This window comes from Musa acuminata, chromosome BXJ3-10 (genome assembly GCF_036884655.1).
Source record: "Musa acuminata AAA Group cultivar baxijiao chromosome BXJ3-10, Cavendish_Baxijiao_AAA, whole genome shotgun sequence".
Taxonomy (NCBI): domain Eukaryota; kingdom Viridiplantae; phylum Streptophyta; class Magnoliopsida; order Zingiberales; family Musaceae; genus Musa; species Musa acuminata.
The window spans coordinates 22,042,501-22,060,434 of NC_088358.1; the positions used below are offsets into that span (position 1 = coordinate 22,042,501).

Sequence of the window (17,934 nt, forward strand, 5' to 3'; positions counted from 1 at the left end):
TGCTTAGTGCATATATATATATATATATATGTGTGTGTGTGTGTGTGTGTGTGTGTGTGTGAAATATAGTTCTGTTCTTACATTCATTGTTGCAAACAATAGAGTATATGTGTGTGTGTGTGTGAAATATAGTTCTGTTCTTACATCCATTGTTGCAAACAATAGAGTATATGCATTTTTGTGTGAAATGTTCTTTCTAACTCAGTGCATTTAATGCTGCTCGCAGAGCCATACTACCAATGCTTCAAGCTGAGAAGATGAAAGGTAAATAAATACATCAAGTTTGCAAGCTCGACACTACCCGTCAAAATATTCATTTCCTTTCTGTAACACTAAATATGGGGTGGTATACTATGGAGTCATTTAGGTTTGTGAAGGAGTGGAAGAAATATTTGGAAGAGGAGGCCAGGATTATGAAAGATGTTCCTGGATGGAAGGTAGGAGAGAGTGTGTATAACTCTGGAAGGTGGATGACTCCAGCAACAGGTGAGCTGCGACCGGACGTCCGGCGATTTCAAGATTCAGCTACCATGAGATCTATGTAAGTTTGGGTGTGTTTGCATACCTTCAAACTTTGCTCCAAACTTATTTGGTCCTGTTAAACCACATATGCATCTTAAACTCATACCAATTATATAGCATTGTGATTTGGATTTGATGATATCTTGGTCTGTCAACCAAATGAATTATCTTGAGTTGTATCTATACGGATCAGTCTATTCTATTCGGAATCATTCTATTGGTTAATCTATTGTTACATAGATAATAGGTCTCAAGGTTCAAATTCATGTTTATGTTTGAGTTTGACATCATTTCATGCATGAAAACAAATTGTTGGGCAGGCATGGCCTTCGATTCATAAGAGTCCTTCAGCTGTGATCTATTGCTAACCAGCATAAACCCCTACAAATGTATATATGGCATACATAGCTGGGTGGGAGGTAGGCTCTTTCTTTTTAACTGTATCGGAAACCTAAACACTAAGCTAATTCATTTAGCAGACTCCCTTCTAAAATCTGTATAAAGATAAACAAATCTTTCACCATATGCCTTACAGTAAACAGCTTTGGCATCAGTTGATCAGATTTTTCAACACTGATCACCTCCTTGACTCGGCATCGAATGCAACTGTTGAGGACGATCCCTTTCTGAACCTACTTCAGCCATCAACTAATCGAACCATGGCCATCTGTTGATGCAGAGAACATGTAGCTGTTGCTTGCGACCACCGAGTCCTTGTCACCCTGTAAACATGAGTTACATCATGCATAAGTTGATAATACACATGCCACACTAGGGCAAACTTTAAATGACTCGTCGTCGCCGGTATCAACTTATCAGCCATTGTTAGAAGACTGTACCTGCTCATCCTGGATCATAGTTTGGGTTCCAGGGGCCGAAACTTTCAGGTGGCTTCTTAATGAATGCTGCAGTCAGAAGATGTAGGTAAGGTTACTCAAAGTAGTCAGAAGACCTCTCTCTATTAAAGACTAGAATTGGGAATATCTTTATCCTCTACATATCAAACTAACACATTCACCCATATATAACAAGACATTTTGAACTTTGCATAAAACGATTTCGTATCATAATTGTGGTATCACAGTTACATTGTTTTGTGTTATGCGTACAACTGTAGTCCTGCTCAAGAAACAGCTGCTAAATAGAAGTAATGGACCAGCAATTCTCTTAATCAGCAAAAGCTTGAGATTAGGGTAAGCCATGAATGTTGATGAAAAACATAACCCAATGTCGTAAGGCCTCCATATGCTTATGATACTATAGGTTCTTGACTTTATTTCTCATTTTTTTAATTTAACAATGAAAATCATTGGTAATTAATCTGAACAATGAAAATCTCCAAACATGCAAGATTCAGATGATTGTATAAGGAGAATTCTAACTGATCATACAATCAGTGTTCATATATAACAAGGGTAAGTCAATCATTTGATGTTTCACAAACCTTGTTTGCCCACGTTAGACCACAAGCATTGCATAGAGATTTTGGTCCAGCTGGCCCACGGCGCATCATCGGAGTAGAATTTTTACTGGTTCCACAGTTGAGGCAACTGCATGATTCAGACAGTATTAGTTGCAACAACTGATGATGATACATTGCAACATAAATTAGGAGATAAAGACAGAAAAGAAGAATGATAAAGAAACAACTCAGGAACAAACTTATAGCTGGTTATTTTGTGCTGTTCTAGTTTTCTGCTATGAAAAACTAGTCAAAAACCAGGCCAAATAATTATCATAGCTAAAAACAAGAAACTCACAAGGCATGCTGATCTTTCTCTTCTTGATCATTGCTTTTTGCAGGATCCCAACTTGATGTGACTGATGCCACTTCCTCAGAATTTGCCTTGGATGATGCAAACTGACCCTTATTACGCTTCATCCTAAATCATGGAGATATATATTATGATCGATAATTTCTAAGCAACACTAGCATAAGGATTAATCCCAGACTTAATCTAGGTGGTGTATGTTTGAAAGAACAATTTCTGCAAATCATATATATAAATATTTTCTGTCTCGATTGCTTCATCATAACAACAACAACAATAATAACAACAACAAAATAAAAAAATCCAACTATTTAGGGTCGATTACATGAATCGTTTGCCGCCAGTGAGATCTGTAAAATGTCATATATTTAGTTAAGTTTAGAGTATTTAAGTCTATAAATATAGTTTATATCATAGTCTGTAGTATCGAACTGTACCGCCCGGTACGGGCGGTATGTACCGGTCCGATAGGTTGCCGGTACACGGACCGCCTGTTACTGGTCCGAGTGCACTGTAGCACTGTAACAGAGATACAGTACTCGGCACACCTGAGTATACCGCTCGGTACACCTGGGTGTACTGCTCGGTATACCGTACCGTACCGGTACCGAGCCCAAGTCGAAACACCGGTACGGTACGGTATTGCGAACCTTGGTTTATATTAAAGTCTTTTTAGGTTTTCCTCTACCCCTGCTCATACCACTAACATTAATCATTTTACCTCATCTAATTATTACATTGGGAGACCTCCTAAACACATGCCCATGTCATCTTAAATGATTTTGTCATCTTATCCTATATCGAAGCAATATCTAGTTATTCACAAATAAAAATATTTCTTTTCCTATCTTTTCTAATAACTCCGTACATCCATCCAATATAGTAAAAAGCAATAGGTGTTAAAAGCGCTAGGCGTCAAAAAGCACCATGGTCCCAAAATGACTGAGGCGCTTGCCCAAGTAAAGTGAGATGCTCTTGAATATTATAATTTAAAAATTATATATCATGATTAATAAAAAATTAACTAAAACTAAAACTAAAATAATACATCAAACTATAGCGATAGCAATAATACTCAACATTTTATTATTGATCCACTAAGCACAAAAGGCAACTACTGTTCACTACAACAAGCAACTGTTGTTCTCACAAACATAGACAAACAACCAAGATAAACAGCAAAGCAGTAGCTGATCTAAGTTTAAATTAACAAACAACAATGAAGTGGTAGGGTAAACGGGGAAGAAAGCCGTGGTGAACAGGAAGGCAACGGTGAACTATCACAGACTTAGCTGATTTTGCTTAAGTCATGTGGTACCCTTGCGTGTCTGTCCGTAAAGGGTCAACCTCCCCGAAACCTCTCATGGTCCCTTAAGGACTTGCAAAAAAAAAACGGGTTAGAGAAAGTATTTAACTTGGATCCCATAAATAGAAATTTCAAGAAATACTTGATAGGCAATACAAATTACAAACATGGGCTTTGCAAACCCCGAAGGGTCACGTGACAAAGGGTCCAAGGTGGTTCGCCACAGCCAAAACTCCCCACGACACTGCTATAGTATAAGACAACAAACGATCCCTAGACAATATCCTAAAGGACCATCCAGTCATGTGCCACCCAAGTAGCTCTAGGGTGTCGTACTGGTTGACACTTCACACCACTCTATGGAGCTAAAAAACCCATAAAATGACTATTTGGATGGCTTATTTTTGGACAGTTTTGCCTCTATGCAATAAGTGTACATGACCTATGTTTACAGGACTAAAACGGCTACAAAAACCAATCAAATGGGGTTGTCAAACCTATTGCAAGCCTTTTACATATTGTGCAAAACATGAACAAAACCGAAAGACATAGATATACACAAACATTACATCGAACACCCTTTATACAAATTTGTCCTTGATAGAATGACAAAGAGGGAGGGGAAGAGGGAATAGCGATTGAGGAAGGGGTGGCTACGATGAGGCGGGGGGCAGGGCCGAGGAGCTATAATGAACGTAAAAGAGCTACCGATAAACAGGGCAAAGGGAGGGAGGGGAAGAAGTCGCCACTACTGCCAGAGGAAGATGTCATCGTTATCGCTGGAGGAAGATGTCATTGCTGTCGCTGGAGGAAGGCATAGCTACTATCGCTAAAGGAAAACATTACCAGGGAATAAGGTTGCTGCCATCGTTCACCTATGGGAGGAACTTCGTTGCCATGTAGGAACATGGTGGGAAAGAGGATTTCTGCGTTAGGGTTCTTCCTGTGTGTGGTTTCTTGCTTTCTGCGATAGATAACTGGTTCAAACGAACCAATTGTCTTGTGTTTGGTTCGACTTATGCTTAATAGATAATTAGTTCAATCGAACCAAATAGAATTGTTTAGTTCAACATAGGTTCAACCTGACTTGAGTTGAACCAGGCAGGCGCCCGACCCGCCCAGTGCTTGGGCCCAAGCGCGACATTTGAGTGAAGACGCCTTCCCAGCCCAATAAGCGAGCGCTTAAGTCTCCCCTCGCCTCACCTAGGCGCCTAAGCGAGCGCCCAAGCGTCCAATGACTTCACTGCATCCATCTCAGCATTCTCATCTTGGTAACATAAACTTTTTATATATGTTGTTTCTTAACTACATAACACTCATATTTATAAAGTATTATTGGTCTCACAATTGTCTAATAATTTTTTTTTAATTTTCAAGATATTTGATAATCACACAAGACTCCTTACGTCCCTTGCCATTTTAATCATCTTATTTTTACTCTGTGAATAATATCTTCATCGATCTCGCCATCTTATTAAATAATTGATCCAAAATAGCTAAAATTTTTACTTAAAAGAACTTTTGTTCATTCAACTTAACTATATTCTCCTGTCTATTCATAGAATTACTAAAATTACATCTTATAAATTTAATTTTAGTCCTACTTAATCTAAATCCTTTAGTCTCTAAGGATTTTCTCCATAACTCAAGTTTATAATTAATTCCACTTAGGCTCTCATCAGCTAAGATAATATCATCAGCAAATAACATACACCAGGGAGATCTATCATATAAATAATTAATATGTTCATCCATTATCAATGTAAAAAAGTAGGGACCTAATGTGGATCCCTAATATAATCCTATATTACAATGAAACTCACTAAACACACTCCCTATAGTTCTAACACTAGTAGCTATATTATCATGCATATCTTTAATAACATCAATATAATTAATGAATACGTTTTTCTTTTCTAAAACCCACCACAATAGATATTTATGAACCCCATCATATGTTTTCTCTAGATCAATAAAAGCCATTTGCAAATCCAGACATAAAACTAAATTGCTTTTTAGAGATATTTGTTTTAAATTTTATTCTACTTTCGATAACTCTTTCCTAAAGTTTCATAGTATAACTCATGATTTTAATTTTTTTATAATTTAAATAATTTTATATATTTTTCTTATTCTTGTAAAATGGTACTAAAAAACTCTTTCTTGATTCATCAGATATCTTTCTAAATCTTATGATTTTGTTAAATAAGTTAGTTAACCAAGCTACCCCCTTATCCTCTAACCTTTTCCTCAATAAGGATACTATCAAGTCCTACACTCTTAATTATTTTCATCTTCTTTAATGCGTCTTTTATTTCACTAGCTCTAATTTTATAAACAAATCTATGATTATTAAATCTACTATTATTATTTATCATTACATCTAAGTCCTATGTAAAATATTTATTAAATAAATTATAAAAATAATTTCTTTATCTTTCCTTAATCTAATTACCATTAAGAAGTATTCCTTGATCTTCATCTTTAATGCATCTAATATTACTTAAATCCTTACTTTCTTTCCCTAACTTTAGCAATTCGAAATATATCTTTTTCATCATCTTTAGTACCTAATTTATTATAAAAATTATAATAAACTTCATATCTTGTCATACTAACCACTTTTACTATCTCTTTTTTAGATTCTTTAAATCTTTTAAATTTCTCCTTATTTTTATAATTTTATCAATCTAGTAAAAAATTATTTTTTGAACTTCCTCGCACCAACACAAACTTTCATTTAACGTACACCCCTATCTTTAGTTTCACTAAGAATCTCCTTTATTAAGCACCTAATCTTATTAACCATTGTAGTCGAAATAATATTAATATTATCTTCATCCAAGTTCTAAGTCCCTTCCTTTCTATCCTATTCTTAAAGATCTTTACATTATCTTTAAAATTCCACCACCTAGTCCTAGTAAATTTTTCTATTATTTTTTCTTTTTTCATTTTCTATGGCAAATATCTAATACTATAAACCTATGTTGATTTGTCGAACTTTTGCCGGGTATAACTTTACAATTCTTACAAATAACTTTATTTACTTTATCTACCTTTCTAGTAAGAAAAAAGTCTATTTGATTACAATTGAGACCACTCTTATAAGTAACCAAATGTTCATCTCTTTTCTTAAAGTATTTACAATTATAAGATCATACAAAGTTGTAAGTCCAAAATCATACCATCATTTTCATTTCTCTCCCCATAACCAAAGCCCCCATGCACCCTTTTATATTCATCATATGTTTTGCCTATGTGATCATTCAAATCTCCTCCAATTATAATTTTTTTTTATTATAATTATTTCTTGAATCACATCATCTAAATTTTTTTTAAATTCTCTTTTGGTTTGATCATTTAATTTAACTTAAGGGGCATTAGCACTAATGACATTCAAAACATCTTATTCTTTCATAAATTTAGTACTATAATTCTATCTCCAAGTCTTTTTACATTTACAACATTGTTCTTAAGATCCTTATCAATAAAATTCCTATACCATTTTTGTGTTTAATTTTTCCCATATATCAAATTTTAAATCTGGTACTATGAATCTCTCTAGATTTTTCCCTTATCCACTTACTCTCTTGTAAGCAAATCATATTTATTCTTCTTCTAATCATAGTGTTTACTAATTTTAATCTTTTCTCTAAAAGTGTTCCTATATTCCAAGTTGCTAACCTAACCCTCTATTCTTGGACTAACTTCTTTACTCTAATTGGAAATAATAAAAGACCCTTACCTACTTGGCACCATATCTGAGCACCGATGTGATGGGCCGCTTCCGGACGACCTCCTATCTCACTGTTTGTAGTTTGAGACACCTAGGTGGTGAAAGTGCCTCTCGTCACTTCCGGGTGACAACCTAGCTCGATACTGAAATTGGTTAAGACCCATATTCATAAGATCTGACATAGTTTTATGCTAATTGTCACTGACCTAATGCAATCCTCCACTTTTCTCATCCGACCTTAGAACCAACATTGGCGATGTTCTCTAATTATGCAGAGATACTATATGCATGTAACACTATGCACAAAGGAGAGCATATTAGTTTGGTTCCCAATTGGGAGTTAATGATAAGATAGAGTAAGTGGCATCTCTCCCTCAACAAAATAATAATAACAACAACAATAATAATAATAATAATTTTGGCATCTCAATTATAGTGATGATATTAGTTAAAGGAACATCTAAGTTTAAATTATCCAGGGTTAACATAAATCTTATAATGACAATGAAAAACTTATACCTAGAAGCAACTTCCTTTCGAACAGTATATAGTACTTTCTTCTTGAAGCATAGGTTCTTCTTCTTCTCCTTAAACCGCAAAATAGAAGCAAGCCGTTGACCATTTTTGGATCCTGATGCTTCATCTACACTCTGGTAATGCACACATAAAACTGTAATGAAAGAATTAGTTGAAAGGTAATTTGATGGGTGATGAAGTTGCTGCATGAAATACCCTATAATTTTGATGAGAGGGTACTGCCATGCCACCAAATTCAGGTGATTGTTGCCCATTCAAAAGTAACAGAACTGCATGAACCTGAGTAAGACAGTTTAAGAATCTATCAACAAAATAAATATTTATCAACAAGAAGCAAACTTGAAATTTGAAAAATAAAAAAATATGGCAATGATCTCCAAAAGGTATCTGTTCTAAAGAAAACTTATTTTCTAGGTAACGTTAATTAAGAACAAATTAAATGCTAACAAGGTAAACCAACATGATAATTACTTGTTTACATCAAAAAAGAAAAGTATCATGTTCCTCATAAGTCTATTGATACAATCAAAAGTTGATATAAATATGAAAGGCAAATGAGGAACTGAAATACAGATATAAAAAAAAATCTCGAAACTAGTATAGTTTGGTAAATGTGTTGTACATTAGTGGTACTGGAAATGGAGGTTAAAATAGATGTAAACATGACTATGTGCAACACACTGGATCACTGAGAACTTAACTAGTTCTGATACTATATGGCATATGATATAAACATGTAAGAAGAACCAAGGCAAGAGCTGAAGCTTTGTCTCACATTGATCAATTCTTAATAATTTTCAGTAAGGTTACAGGTCTTTCTTGAGTAGATAATTCCTTTAATTGCAGAACTTTTGGATTTTTTTTATCAAGTTGTTTATGTGAGTCAGCAAGCCATTTTTAAGTTATGATTTTAAGCATAATAGGCTTATTTGATAATAATCAAAATAAATTTTCTCCAACTTTAAGAGCAGAGGAGGTCAGTTATAGTACATGGGATTGAATTGTCATACTCATCTCAAAGTACTTCACCGAAAAATATAGAATGGCATGAGGCTTTCTAGTACTTGGGTGGTGACAATATGCTGGATTTTCTTAAAGTTCAGAGCTAAAATAAATAACTTAGGAGTACATAGATAAAACAATCAAAGAATCAGAAATGGGTGCCAATATAGTAAAGTGTATATATACACACACACACACTTCTTTTGTGATAGTACTCAACTGGCAAGAAAAGATACAGTGTTTCTCAGACTTCTGACACTGGAACTAAGGTATCTCTATTTGTATTGTGTAACATATGAAACTAAAAACTTAATCAACAACTATGTGTAGCTCTTAATTAATACTAATTTTTCATTGTTTTTACAATCTGTAAGACATAACATCTTCCTTCATCACTGACATGTGAAGAAGAATGCAGAAAATTTTCAAGCTGTAATCACCCCTTAAGGATCCACCACACTAAGGGACAAGAAGGATTTCAAGAGAAGTCATTATGATGTAAATCCGGAATAACGTAAGTCACACCACTCCAGAACTGTACTGCAGCATTCTTGCCTCAAACCATTATGGTTGGACCATCTTGAATATCCAGGAGGGAGCTCTTTGGCAAAGAAATGGATTTGTGACGATGATTAGGTTTACATCTTTGATATGGATGATCAAAATATCGATCCTCAGCCCAAGAGACACTATCCTCGAGTCAAGATCGAAATCAACACCAAATCAAGTCCTGAAGAGTTCAGATCCTCCTTTTAGTGTACTTTCCTCCAGAGTTTTAGAAACTTGGGAAGCCCTCTAAAGTCATGATTTGTATCAATTTAGTGTCAGAAAGTCTGAACATGAGTGTAGTGTCGAGAGGCTCTTGAACATTATAGAGTCCTATAACATAGGGGTTTTACAGGAGCTTTTGTGATAATACAGCTTGCTAAGGTCGAGTCTGATTAGATATAAACAAGGGAAGAACAAAAAAATAAACAGATAGCGATTTAGGGAATAATATCGAGCAAAGCACGAGCTCAAGTTTGAGCTATTCAAGAACATTGAGCTCTTTTGATCAGCCCTCAAAGAAACAAGATGTTTAAAGGAAAAAAATTCAGCCCAAATAGCATCATCCTTCAAAAAATCAGAGTAAAGGTTACATGTAAATAAGGCTGTTACCATTTCAATTTGATCTGAAAGCCCCCCACTGACTTATGTTTCCGGAGAATTTTTTTGGATAAATGATAAAAAACATCAGATTACATGCTTGAATGAATAAGACAAGGAGGATCGCAATGAGTATATCAAAGTAAAAGATATAAAATAACAAATTAATTATAAGGAGAAATTATTGAATGCAAGGACAAACAGTTAATGAACTTGAGAAAGCAAGTTGCTATGGCTTCATATAGCATTGTTCTTTTCTAGGATTATCATAATGCAAACAAATTCAGAAGTTGGATAACATTTGGAAGTTAATAAGCACTGGAATCTACATTTACTCGAAGATTTAGGGAAATTTAATCAAATAAAAGCATTATCATAAAGACAGGAAAAACAAACTAGGATGCCCCCTTTTGACTTAGGTGACCAAGGCTCAAGTCATGAAAACATCTATGCTTGTAGAGGTAAGGTTGTATACGATCATCCTAAAATCTTGCATCAGCAAGAGCCTTATGTCCTAGACTGTTCACTAGAAAGAAAGGGAGAGCAACAAAAGATGAAGACATTTTTTTATAAAAATTGCAAGGATGTCCTCTGCTCAAATCAATGTGATCCTTATAGGGCTTTGAGGTCACCTGAGGCATCCTAGTTCTTTGATTTCAAGTATGAAACACAAGATGGTTAAATTTCAGAAAAAATCTAACTGAATTACAAAAAATTACAATATTCAGAAAAGGTAATCAATTGAAGTCCAAAAGATACCTATGCATCATAACGTTTCATACTAATAATTAGGAGGGTGCACTTAAGTTCCTAGGAAACGTCATGTATCCCTCTTGTGTATGTGACAATAGTGATAAACACTTAAAAGTGAATCAAATACTTTTGTGCTATTTCTCCATTGAATACATGATAAAATTATGAGATTAACAATTTGTATTAGATTTTAACTATGGCTTTCGGTTGGCCTACGATTTTGCACTGAGCAGGAATTTTGTGTTTAAACATTTATAGATTCAAGTGGCTCAAGGCAATGCATCCTTGGTCATACCGATACATGATTTAGACATTCAGAGGATGTTATTAATTACCTTTATATTCTTAGGTAAACTGCATTATGCAACAATGATTCTAGATTCACCATGCATAATAACAAATAACAACAGAATAAGTTTTACAGTAAAGGCTGAAAGCCACCATAAATGTAATCAACTTATCATTTTTTTCTTCTCATTTTGTTATTCTCTATGCCCTTGCGTGCAATTCTGATTCATCACGTCGGCCAAGAGATCTCACTCCACACACCTTACGAAGGACCTACATAATCGTCCGATCCCTTGTGCAATATACTGAATTCACAGGTGCTGATGGGTATCTTTATCATGTAAAATTAGGTTCTCAGGTTGTTTCGTCTATTCTCGTGCGGAAACATCAGAAGCACCGCAATATGCTTTTTATTATTGTGTATGTAATCGATTGCTACGATTTCTAACCAATGCACCAGCCGATTGAAAGGAAAAGGACGCCAAATCAGGCAATCCACCAATCAAAGATATGGAAGTCACAAAAACCCTAAACCCTGCAACAGGATTCCTAAGCCCTCGTAAACCTAGGAAACATGAAAGAAACAGAAAAAGAAGTGCCGAATTGTGTGACGTATCAAGGAGAAAGGAGGAGGAGAGAAATAATCTTGCTTTTTCTTCTTCCTTACCCTTTCAGGCGGTACGGAGTCGAAGATGTAAACTTGTCCCTGGAAAGAGAGGGTGAGCTGATTCGGCCCCGGCGGCTGCGGTTGCAAGGGCGTGCTACCCTCGATCGAGGGCGCCACCTCGGCCTCTGCCGCCGTCGTCGCCGCACCGATGCCGTCGATCTCGGCGACGAAGTGTCGCCCCCGCATGAAAGGGTCGTCGTCCATGCTTCCGTACATCGCGACCAGCGAAGGAGAGCCAGACTGGGAAAGAGAGCAAAGAGAGGAAGGGTTGGTGGCGGAGCGTACGAGAAAGCGATACGCCACGTACCGGGCGGAACCTTTTATAGCCCCCCCCAGTCCTCCTTTGGTCTCCCGAGTCCAATCCCAATAGAATTCATGTCCGCACGTGCGCTCCATCCCAGGGACCTGGTAATCCTACGCGCTCCTCTCACGCAACTTGACGAGCGAGACCCGTGAGCCCCAACTCGACAGCGGGCCCCACTCGGGTAAGAGGCCATTCTTTGTCCGCTAAGTCGGCGTCCGCAGTTGTGGCACGTGTGGCGCACTCCATTAACCTCACCATTGCCATCGCAATTTGGCAGATGTGACTCACGTGGCCGTATTTCGAGAATTCGAAATCTCATTTTATATATTTTACATACAAATACTCGTTTAATAAATTTTTATTTAATTTATTTATCTTAAATTAAGAATTTTAAATTTTCATTATATTAATTTTATATCTAAAATATGAGCCTCATATATCTGACTCATTTACAATTTTTATCCTTTGATTTAGTTGTAAACATATATAAATATATATATATATATATATATATATATATATATATATATATATATATATATATGTTTCTCGTGTCATAAAGTTGATACAAGAGAAAGTAGGTCATGAACTTAAAAAATGGAAAAAATAGAATTTTTGTCATCTTTGTCTATATCTTCAATTATTATTTATTTAGTCTCGCCTATTATAGGTACTAACCCTTACTAATACATAAGTCAGCTGTGTAATATTAAAGGAAGGCCAGCATTTATTGAGAGAGCCATAATTTTCAGAAATAGACTGTATTTTGATAATAATAAGTTGATTACTTGTTATACATGTTATTTGATTGATATTAATTATGTAAAATTAATTGTTGAGTTAATTTAATCGTTGGATAAGAAAGTAAATCTAAATTAGAATTATTTATTCTATAAATATTTCATATATCTCTATGTTGTGGAGAAATTTATGTATGAAAATAATCTGAGTGTTTTTATTTTTCTCTGTTATGAGTCTAGAAATAATGAGAAAAAATCTTAAAGATTTATTATGTGAGAGAAGCTATATATTGCTCTACATTGCATTAAATATAGCCCTCAAAAGGTCAGTCAATCAATGATTAAGCTATGGTGGGTAGGAAAAAGAGCAACCTTTCATTTGGCGTTTGGTGACATAACACATAAGACATACAAGAAGTTATGAGCTCTAAATTGGTAGTTCTCACACTCCGACATGTGGAGAACATATGAAGACGCTATACAAACTGTCGTGCAGATGATTCATTAGAGTGAGGTTTTAATTGCAACGTATCTTTAATTACGAGAGACGCGAAGTCGCATATCCCGCAGCACATTCCCTTCCCTCGGCTTCTTTATACTCACACATCTCCACTCCCAACTGCGAGCTCACCATGGCTGAGACGGAGGTCGAAGGCCGAGACGAGGAGGAGACCCATTCATCGTCATTGTCGTCGCGGCCGTTGCCGTTCCACAGGCTTCTCAGCTACGCCGACGCAGTAGACTGGGCGCTGATGGGGTTGGGATCCGTTGGCGCTGTCGTCCATGGCATGGCTCAGCCCATTGGCTATCTCCTGCTCGGCAAAGCACTCGAAGCATTTGGGAGCAACGTAGGTGACCAAACCGCCATGGTTGGAGCGCTGAAGAAGGTACACAAGACATGTTCGACGGTGTAGAGTTCTTGACATTTGTATGCATACGTTTAGCTTTCGCATGGTTTGCATGTAGGTGATTCCGTATGTGTGGTACATGGCGGCTGCTACGCTTCCTGCAGGAATGCTCGGTACGTGAAGAACATACTAGAATGCATACTCATCTTGTCATTGCCCTAATCTGCATGGTTGCAGAGATCTCATGTTGGATGTATACCAGCGAGCGACAAGTAGCACGGTTGAGGTTGGCGTTTCTCAGAGCAGTTCTTCACCAGGATATCGAAGCCTTTGACACAGAGTTAACCACCGCTAAGGTCATGGCAGGAGCAACACAACACATGAGCACCATACAGGACGCCATTGGAGAGAAGGTATGCACGAGCTTTCCCAGAAGCCAAATGAACCTTTGTTTGCACGATAAGAGGATATCATGGCGTATTACTGTTGCAGTTGGGTCACTTCATCTCCTGCTTCGCCACTTACTTTGCTGGTGTTGTGATCGCCATTGTTAGCTGTTGGGAAGTAGCTTTGCTCTCTTTGATGGTGCTGCCCATGATTCTGGCCATCGGAGCTACATACACGAGAAAGATGGAGGGTCTATCGGCGTTGAGGATGTCGTACTTGTCTGAGGCAACATCAGTCGTAGAACAGGTGCATATCAGTGTTTGCAAAGCGGTCTTTTCGACAAACACTGAGTTCTCGTTGAACTCTGCATCTGCAGTCCTTATCCCACATCAAGACCGTGTTCTCTTTCGTTGGAGAGAGCTCCTCGTTGAAGTCCTTCACTCGGAACGTGAAGCAGCAGTACGCCATGAGCAAAAAAGAAGCTGCAATTAAGGGGCTGGGGTTGGGCTTGTTTCAGACCGTGACGTTCTGTTCTTGGGCTCTGGTTGTGTGGGTAGGCGCCGTCGTCGTGACCGCAGGAAGAGCAAACGGAGGCGAGACCTTGGCAGCTATAATGAGCATCCTCTTTGGAGCCATGTATTTGGGCTAAAACACCACAATGATGATTCAATTTTTTGATGTTACTTTGACTTCATCCTCAAATTCTCTTTACCAGTCTCTGTGTTTTTCTTGATGAAATCACAGATCGATCACCTATGCCGCACCAGACTTGCAGATCTTTAACCAGGCAAAAGCTGCAGGAAGCGAGGTCTTCAAGGTGATCGAAAGAAAGCCAAGGATAAGTTACGAGACAAAAGGAGAAAAGCTAGAGAAGATTGTTGGAGGAATCGAGATTAATGGGGTGTCATTTGCTTACCCATCTCGTCCGGATAAGCTTGTTCTGCAAGGCTTCTCATTGTCCATACCAGCAGGCAAAGTGTTTGCGTTGGTAGGTAGCAGTGGCTGCGGGAAGAGCACTCTCCTCTCCCTTGTCCAAAGGTTCTACGATCCAATTTCAGGTCTGCTTCTACATTCAAACACTTAGTGTTGACGCTATTGAATGTATCGTGCTAACCATTGGCACTAAATGCTTCAGGTGAGATTTCCATTGATGGCCACAACATCAAGGACCTGGATCTTGAGTTCCTCAGGAGAAACGTAGCAGCTGTGCCACAGGAACCATCGCTGTTTTCAGGCACAATTAAGGATAACTTGAAGGTTGGGAACTCGGAAGCAACCGATGAAGAGATACTGAAAGCAGCATCAGCAGCCAATGCAGACTCATTCATATCTCTGCTTCCTGACAAATACTCAACCTGGGTAAGAGTTCAAGCCATTGCTAATTACTTGTGTTCTCTCATCATGTTGCTGTGAAGTAGCGAGAGCTGACAGAATCGATTCAGGTAGGAGAGAGGCAAGTGCAACTCTCAGGTGGCCAGAAGCAAAGAATAGCTATTGCACGAGCAATTCTGAAAGATTCTCCCATTCTTCTTCTTGACGAGCCAACGAGTGCGCTTGATTCAGAGTCGGAAAAGCTGGTTCAAGAAGCCCTGGAGAAAGTGACGCAAGGAAGAACCGTCATCATCGTCGCCCACAGAGCATCGACTGTGAGCAATGCAGACACCATTGTTGTCGTTGAAGAAGGAAGAGTGGCACAAAGTGGAAGTCACAGTGACTTGCTAGTAAGCAGCACCTTCTATAATAACCTGTTTCACATGCATAACATGAATCCAGAGATGGGAGAGACCCAATCAAGGTAGGTGATCACTTGTTTAGCTGATGAAAACAATCGTAGATACAGCACCTGAAGCAACATGTATCTCTTGATCTACTTCTCGAGAACAGGAATACCACAACAGAGATCATTCAACACACACCAGCTTCTGAAGAACTCAAGGAACCAAAGAACCAGCCAAGTGATCCTCCCACAGGACGAATGAAAACCTCAAAGAGCAGAACTGCTAATTTCTCTAGAATATGGTTTAGGCTGAACAAGTTTGAGCTTGCAAAGACAGCTTTGGGCTCTCTTGCAGCAGCTGTCGCTGGTGTTTCGAAGCCATTGTTCGGGTTCTTTATCATGACAATTGGAGTAGCATATTACAAGAAGGACGCAAGGGAGACGGTAGGGAAGTACTCGATAATTTTCTGCGTCGTCGGTGTTCTTGCATTGGTTGCTCATACATTGCAACACTATCACTATGGTGTGGTTGGGGAGAAAGCCATGGGAAACCTCAGAGAAGCCCTTTTCTCAGGTAATAAGCATCTGTCTCTGAATTGCCATGTTTTGTATCTCATTATGTTTGTTGCTCTTTCCTGCAGCTGTTCTTCGTAACGAAGTAGCTTGGTTTGAGAAGCCTGAGAACGGTGTGGGACTGCTTGCAACACGCATTGTTAGTGACACTTGCGTGATCAAAACCATCATATCAGATCGAATGTCTGTCATCGTGCAATGCATCTCTTCGATTCTTATAGCGACAACCGTAAGCATGATCGTGAACTGGAGAATGGGGCTGGTCGCCTGGGCTCTCATGCCCTGTCACTTCATCGGCGGCCTGATACAATCCAAATCAGCCAAAGGTTTCTCCGGTGACTCTGCTTTGGCTCACCAACAACTCGCTGTTCTTGCATCGGAATCCGCGAGTAACATCAGAACCGTGGCCGCCTTCGTCCACGAAGAGCAAATGATTACGAAGGCCAAACTTTCGTTGGAGGAACCAATGAGGATTGGCAGGTTGCAGAGCATCAAGTACGGGATGATTCAAGGCACGTCGCTGTTTCTTTGGAATGTTGCACACGCAGTTGCCTTGTGGTACACCACAATTCTGGTCGATAAGAATCAATCCAGCTTCGAGGATGGTATAAGGTCGTACCAGATCTTCTCTCTCACAGTTCCTTCCATCACTGAGCTGTGGACTCTGATACCGACAGTCGTTTCCGCCATCAGCATACTGAAGCCTGCATTCGACATCCTTGATCGGGAAACTCGAATCCTACCAGATGTTCCAGATGAAGTGAACTCTGAGAGAATATTAGGCGGAATCGAATTCGAGTGCATCAGGTTTTCCTACCCATCGCGTCCCCAAGTGGTCGTACTCGATAGCTTCGTCTTAACGGTTGAAGCTGGATCATCTGTGGCGCTTGTTGGGCCTAGCGGAGCAGGGAAGTCCTCTGTTTTGGCACTCCTCATGAGGTTCTACGATCCTGCCCGAGGAAGAATTCTGATCGATAGGAAGGACATAAGAGAATACAACCTGCGTTGGTTGAGGCAGCAGATAGGTTTTGTGCAGCAAGAACCACTTCTCTTCAGCTCCACCATAAGAGAGAACATCTGCTACGGGAACGAAGGTGCGTCAGAGGCCGAGACCGTAGAGGCTGCAACAGAAGCAAACATCCATGAGTTCATAAGCAGCTTGCCTGACGGATATGACACCATGGTGGGGGAGAAAGGCTGCCAAGTATCGGGTGGACAGAAGCAGCGGATCGCCATAGCGAGAACTCTGCTGAAAAGGCCGGTGATTCTGCTGCTAGATGAAGCCACCAGCGCACTGGATGCTGAAACTGAGAGAACCATCATGCGAGCTTTGGGATCGAGCAAGTGGTGGAGACGAGAAGACACTTCATGCGGAATCACCAGAGTGACAGTTGCTCATAGGCTTTCTACGGTGATCAGTTCAGATATCATTGTGGTGATGGAGAAGGGTAAGGTGGTTGAGATGGGTAGCCATTCCACATTGATCGGAGAAGCTGATGGTGTTTATTCAAAGCTTTTCCATCTCCAGAACCAGTAGGATTGAGCAACTTCCATTGACATACCGAAATAATACATAGGAAAAGAAACTTTCATCAACGTTCCCTCTCGGGGATTGTGATGATTTTAATCGAGTCTT

General features: G+C 38.7%; 3 protein-coding genes across 3 annotated transcripts in view; 2 read left to right on the plus strand and 1 right to left on the minus strand.

Moving 5' to 3' along the window:
- Nucleotides 1–663, plus strand: part of LOC135651185 (NADH dehydrogenase [ubiquinone] 1 alpha subcomplex subunit 13-B-like) — a 1,906-nt gene extending 1,243 nt beyond the window's left edge. The window contains exons 2-3 of the mRNA XM_065171069.1: nucleotides 227–264; nucleotides 368–663. Of these exons, the coding sequence (XP_065027141.1) occupies nucleotides 227–264; nucleotides 368–375 (46 nt within the window). The 3' untranslated portion in view covers nucleotides 376–663. The remainder of the gene's footprint in view (nucleotides 1–226; nucleotides 265–367) is intronic.
- Nucleotides 664–855: 192 nt separating this feature from the next.
- On the minus strand, nucleotides 856–12,019 carry LOC104000431 (GATA transcription factor 28). The gene is made up of 7 exons (XM_009422476.3): nucleotides 11,730–12,019; nucleotides 8,069–8,152; nucleotides 7,856–7,986; nucleotides 2,283–2,405; nucleotides 1,967–2,072; nucleotides 1,362–1,427; nucleotides 856–1,244 (listed from the first exon to the last, which is right to left on the minus strand). Exons 1-7 carry the CDS (start codon nucleotides 11,943–11,945, stop codon nucleotides 1,167–1,169), a joined length of 804 nt encoding a protein of 267 aa, XP_009420751.2. The 5' UTR covers nucleotides 11,946–12,019; the 3' UTR covers nucleotides 856–1,166.
- A 1,386-nt stretch (nucleotides 12,020–13,405) lies between these two features.
- LOC135651385 (ABC transporter B family member 10-like) lies at nucleotides 13,406–17,883 on the plus strand. Its single transcript, XM_065171449.1, has 10 exons — nucleotides 13,406–13,660; nucleotides 13,740–13,794; nucleotides 13,859–14,034; nucleotides 14,114–14,314; nucleotides 14,385–14,644; nucleotides 14,753–15,066; nucleotides 15,144–15,367; nucleotides 15,427–15,803; nucleotides 15,893–16,299; nucleotides 16,367–17,883. The coding sequence occupies exons 1-10, from the start codon at nucleotides 13,406–13,408 to the stop codon at nucleotides 17,833–17,835; spliced, it is 3,738 nt and encodes a 1,245-aa protein (XP_065027521.1). The 3' UTR covers nucleotides 17,836–17,883.
- Nucleotides 17,884–17,934: the final 51 nt, after the last annotated feature.

Coding starts and splice junctions, on each gene's coding strand:
- LOC135651385 (XM_065171449.1), top strand. CDS start 13,406: ATGGCTGAGACGGAGGTCGAAGGCCGAGACGAGGAGGAGACCCATTCA. Junction 14,315..14,384: donor CAACATCAGTCGTAGAACAG/GTGCATATCAGT, acceptor CTGCATCTGCAG/TCCTTATCCCACATCAAGAC. Junction 15,804..15,892: donor ATGGGAGAGACCCAATCAAG/GTAGGTGATCAC, acceptor TCTCGAGAACAG/GAATACCACAACAGAGATCA.
- LOC104000431 (XM_009422476.3), bottom strand. CDS start 11,945: ATGTACGGAAGCATGGACGACGACCCTTTCATGCGGGGGCGACACTTC. Junction 7,987..8,068: donor CCTCTCATCAAAATTATAGG/GTATTTCATGCA, acceptor GTGCATTACCAG/AGTGTAGATGAAGCATCAGG. Junction 1,428..1,966: donor GTCTAACGTGGGCAAACAAG/GTTTGTGAAACA, acceptor TTCTGACTGCAG/CATTCATTAAGAAGCCACCT.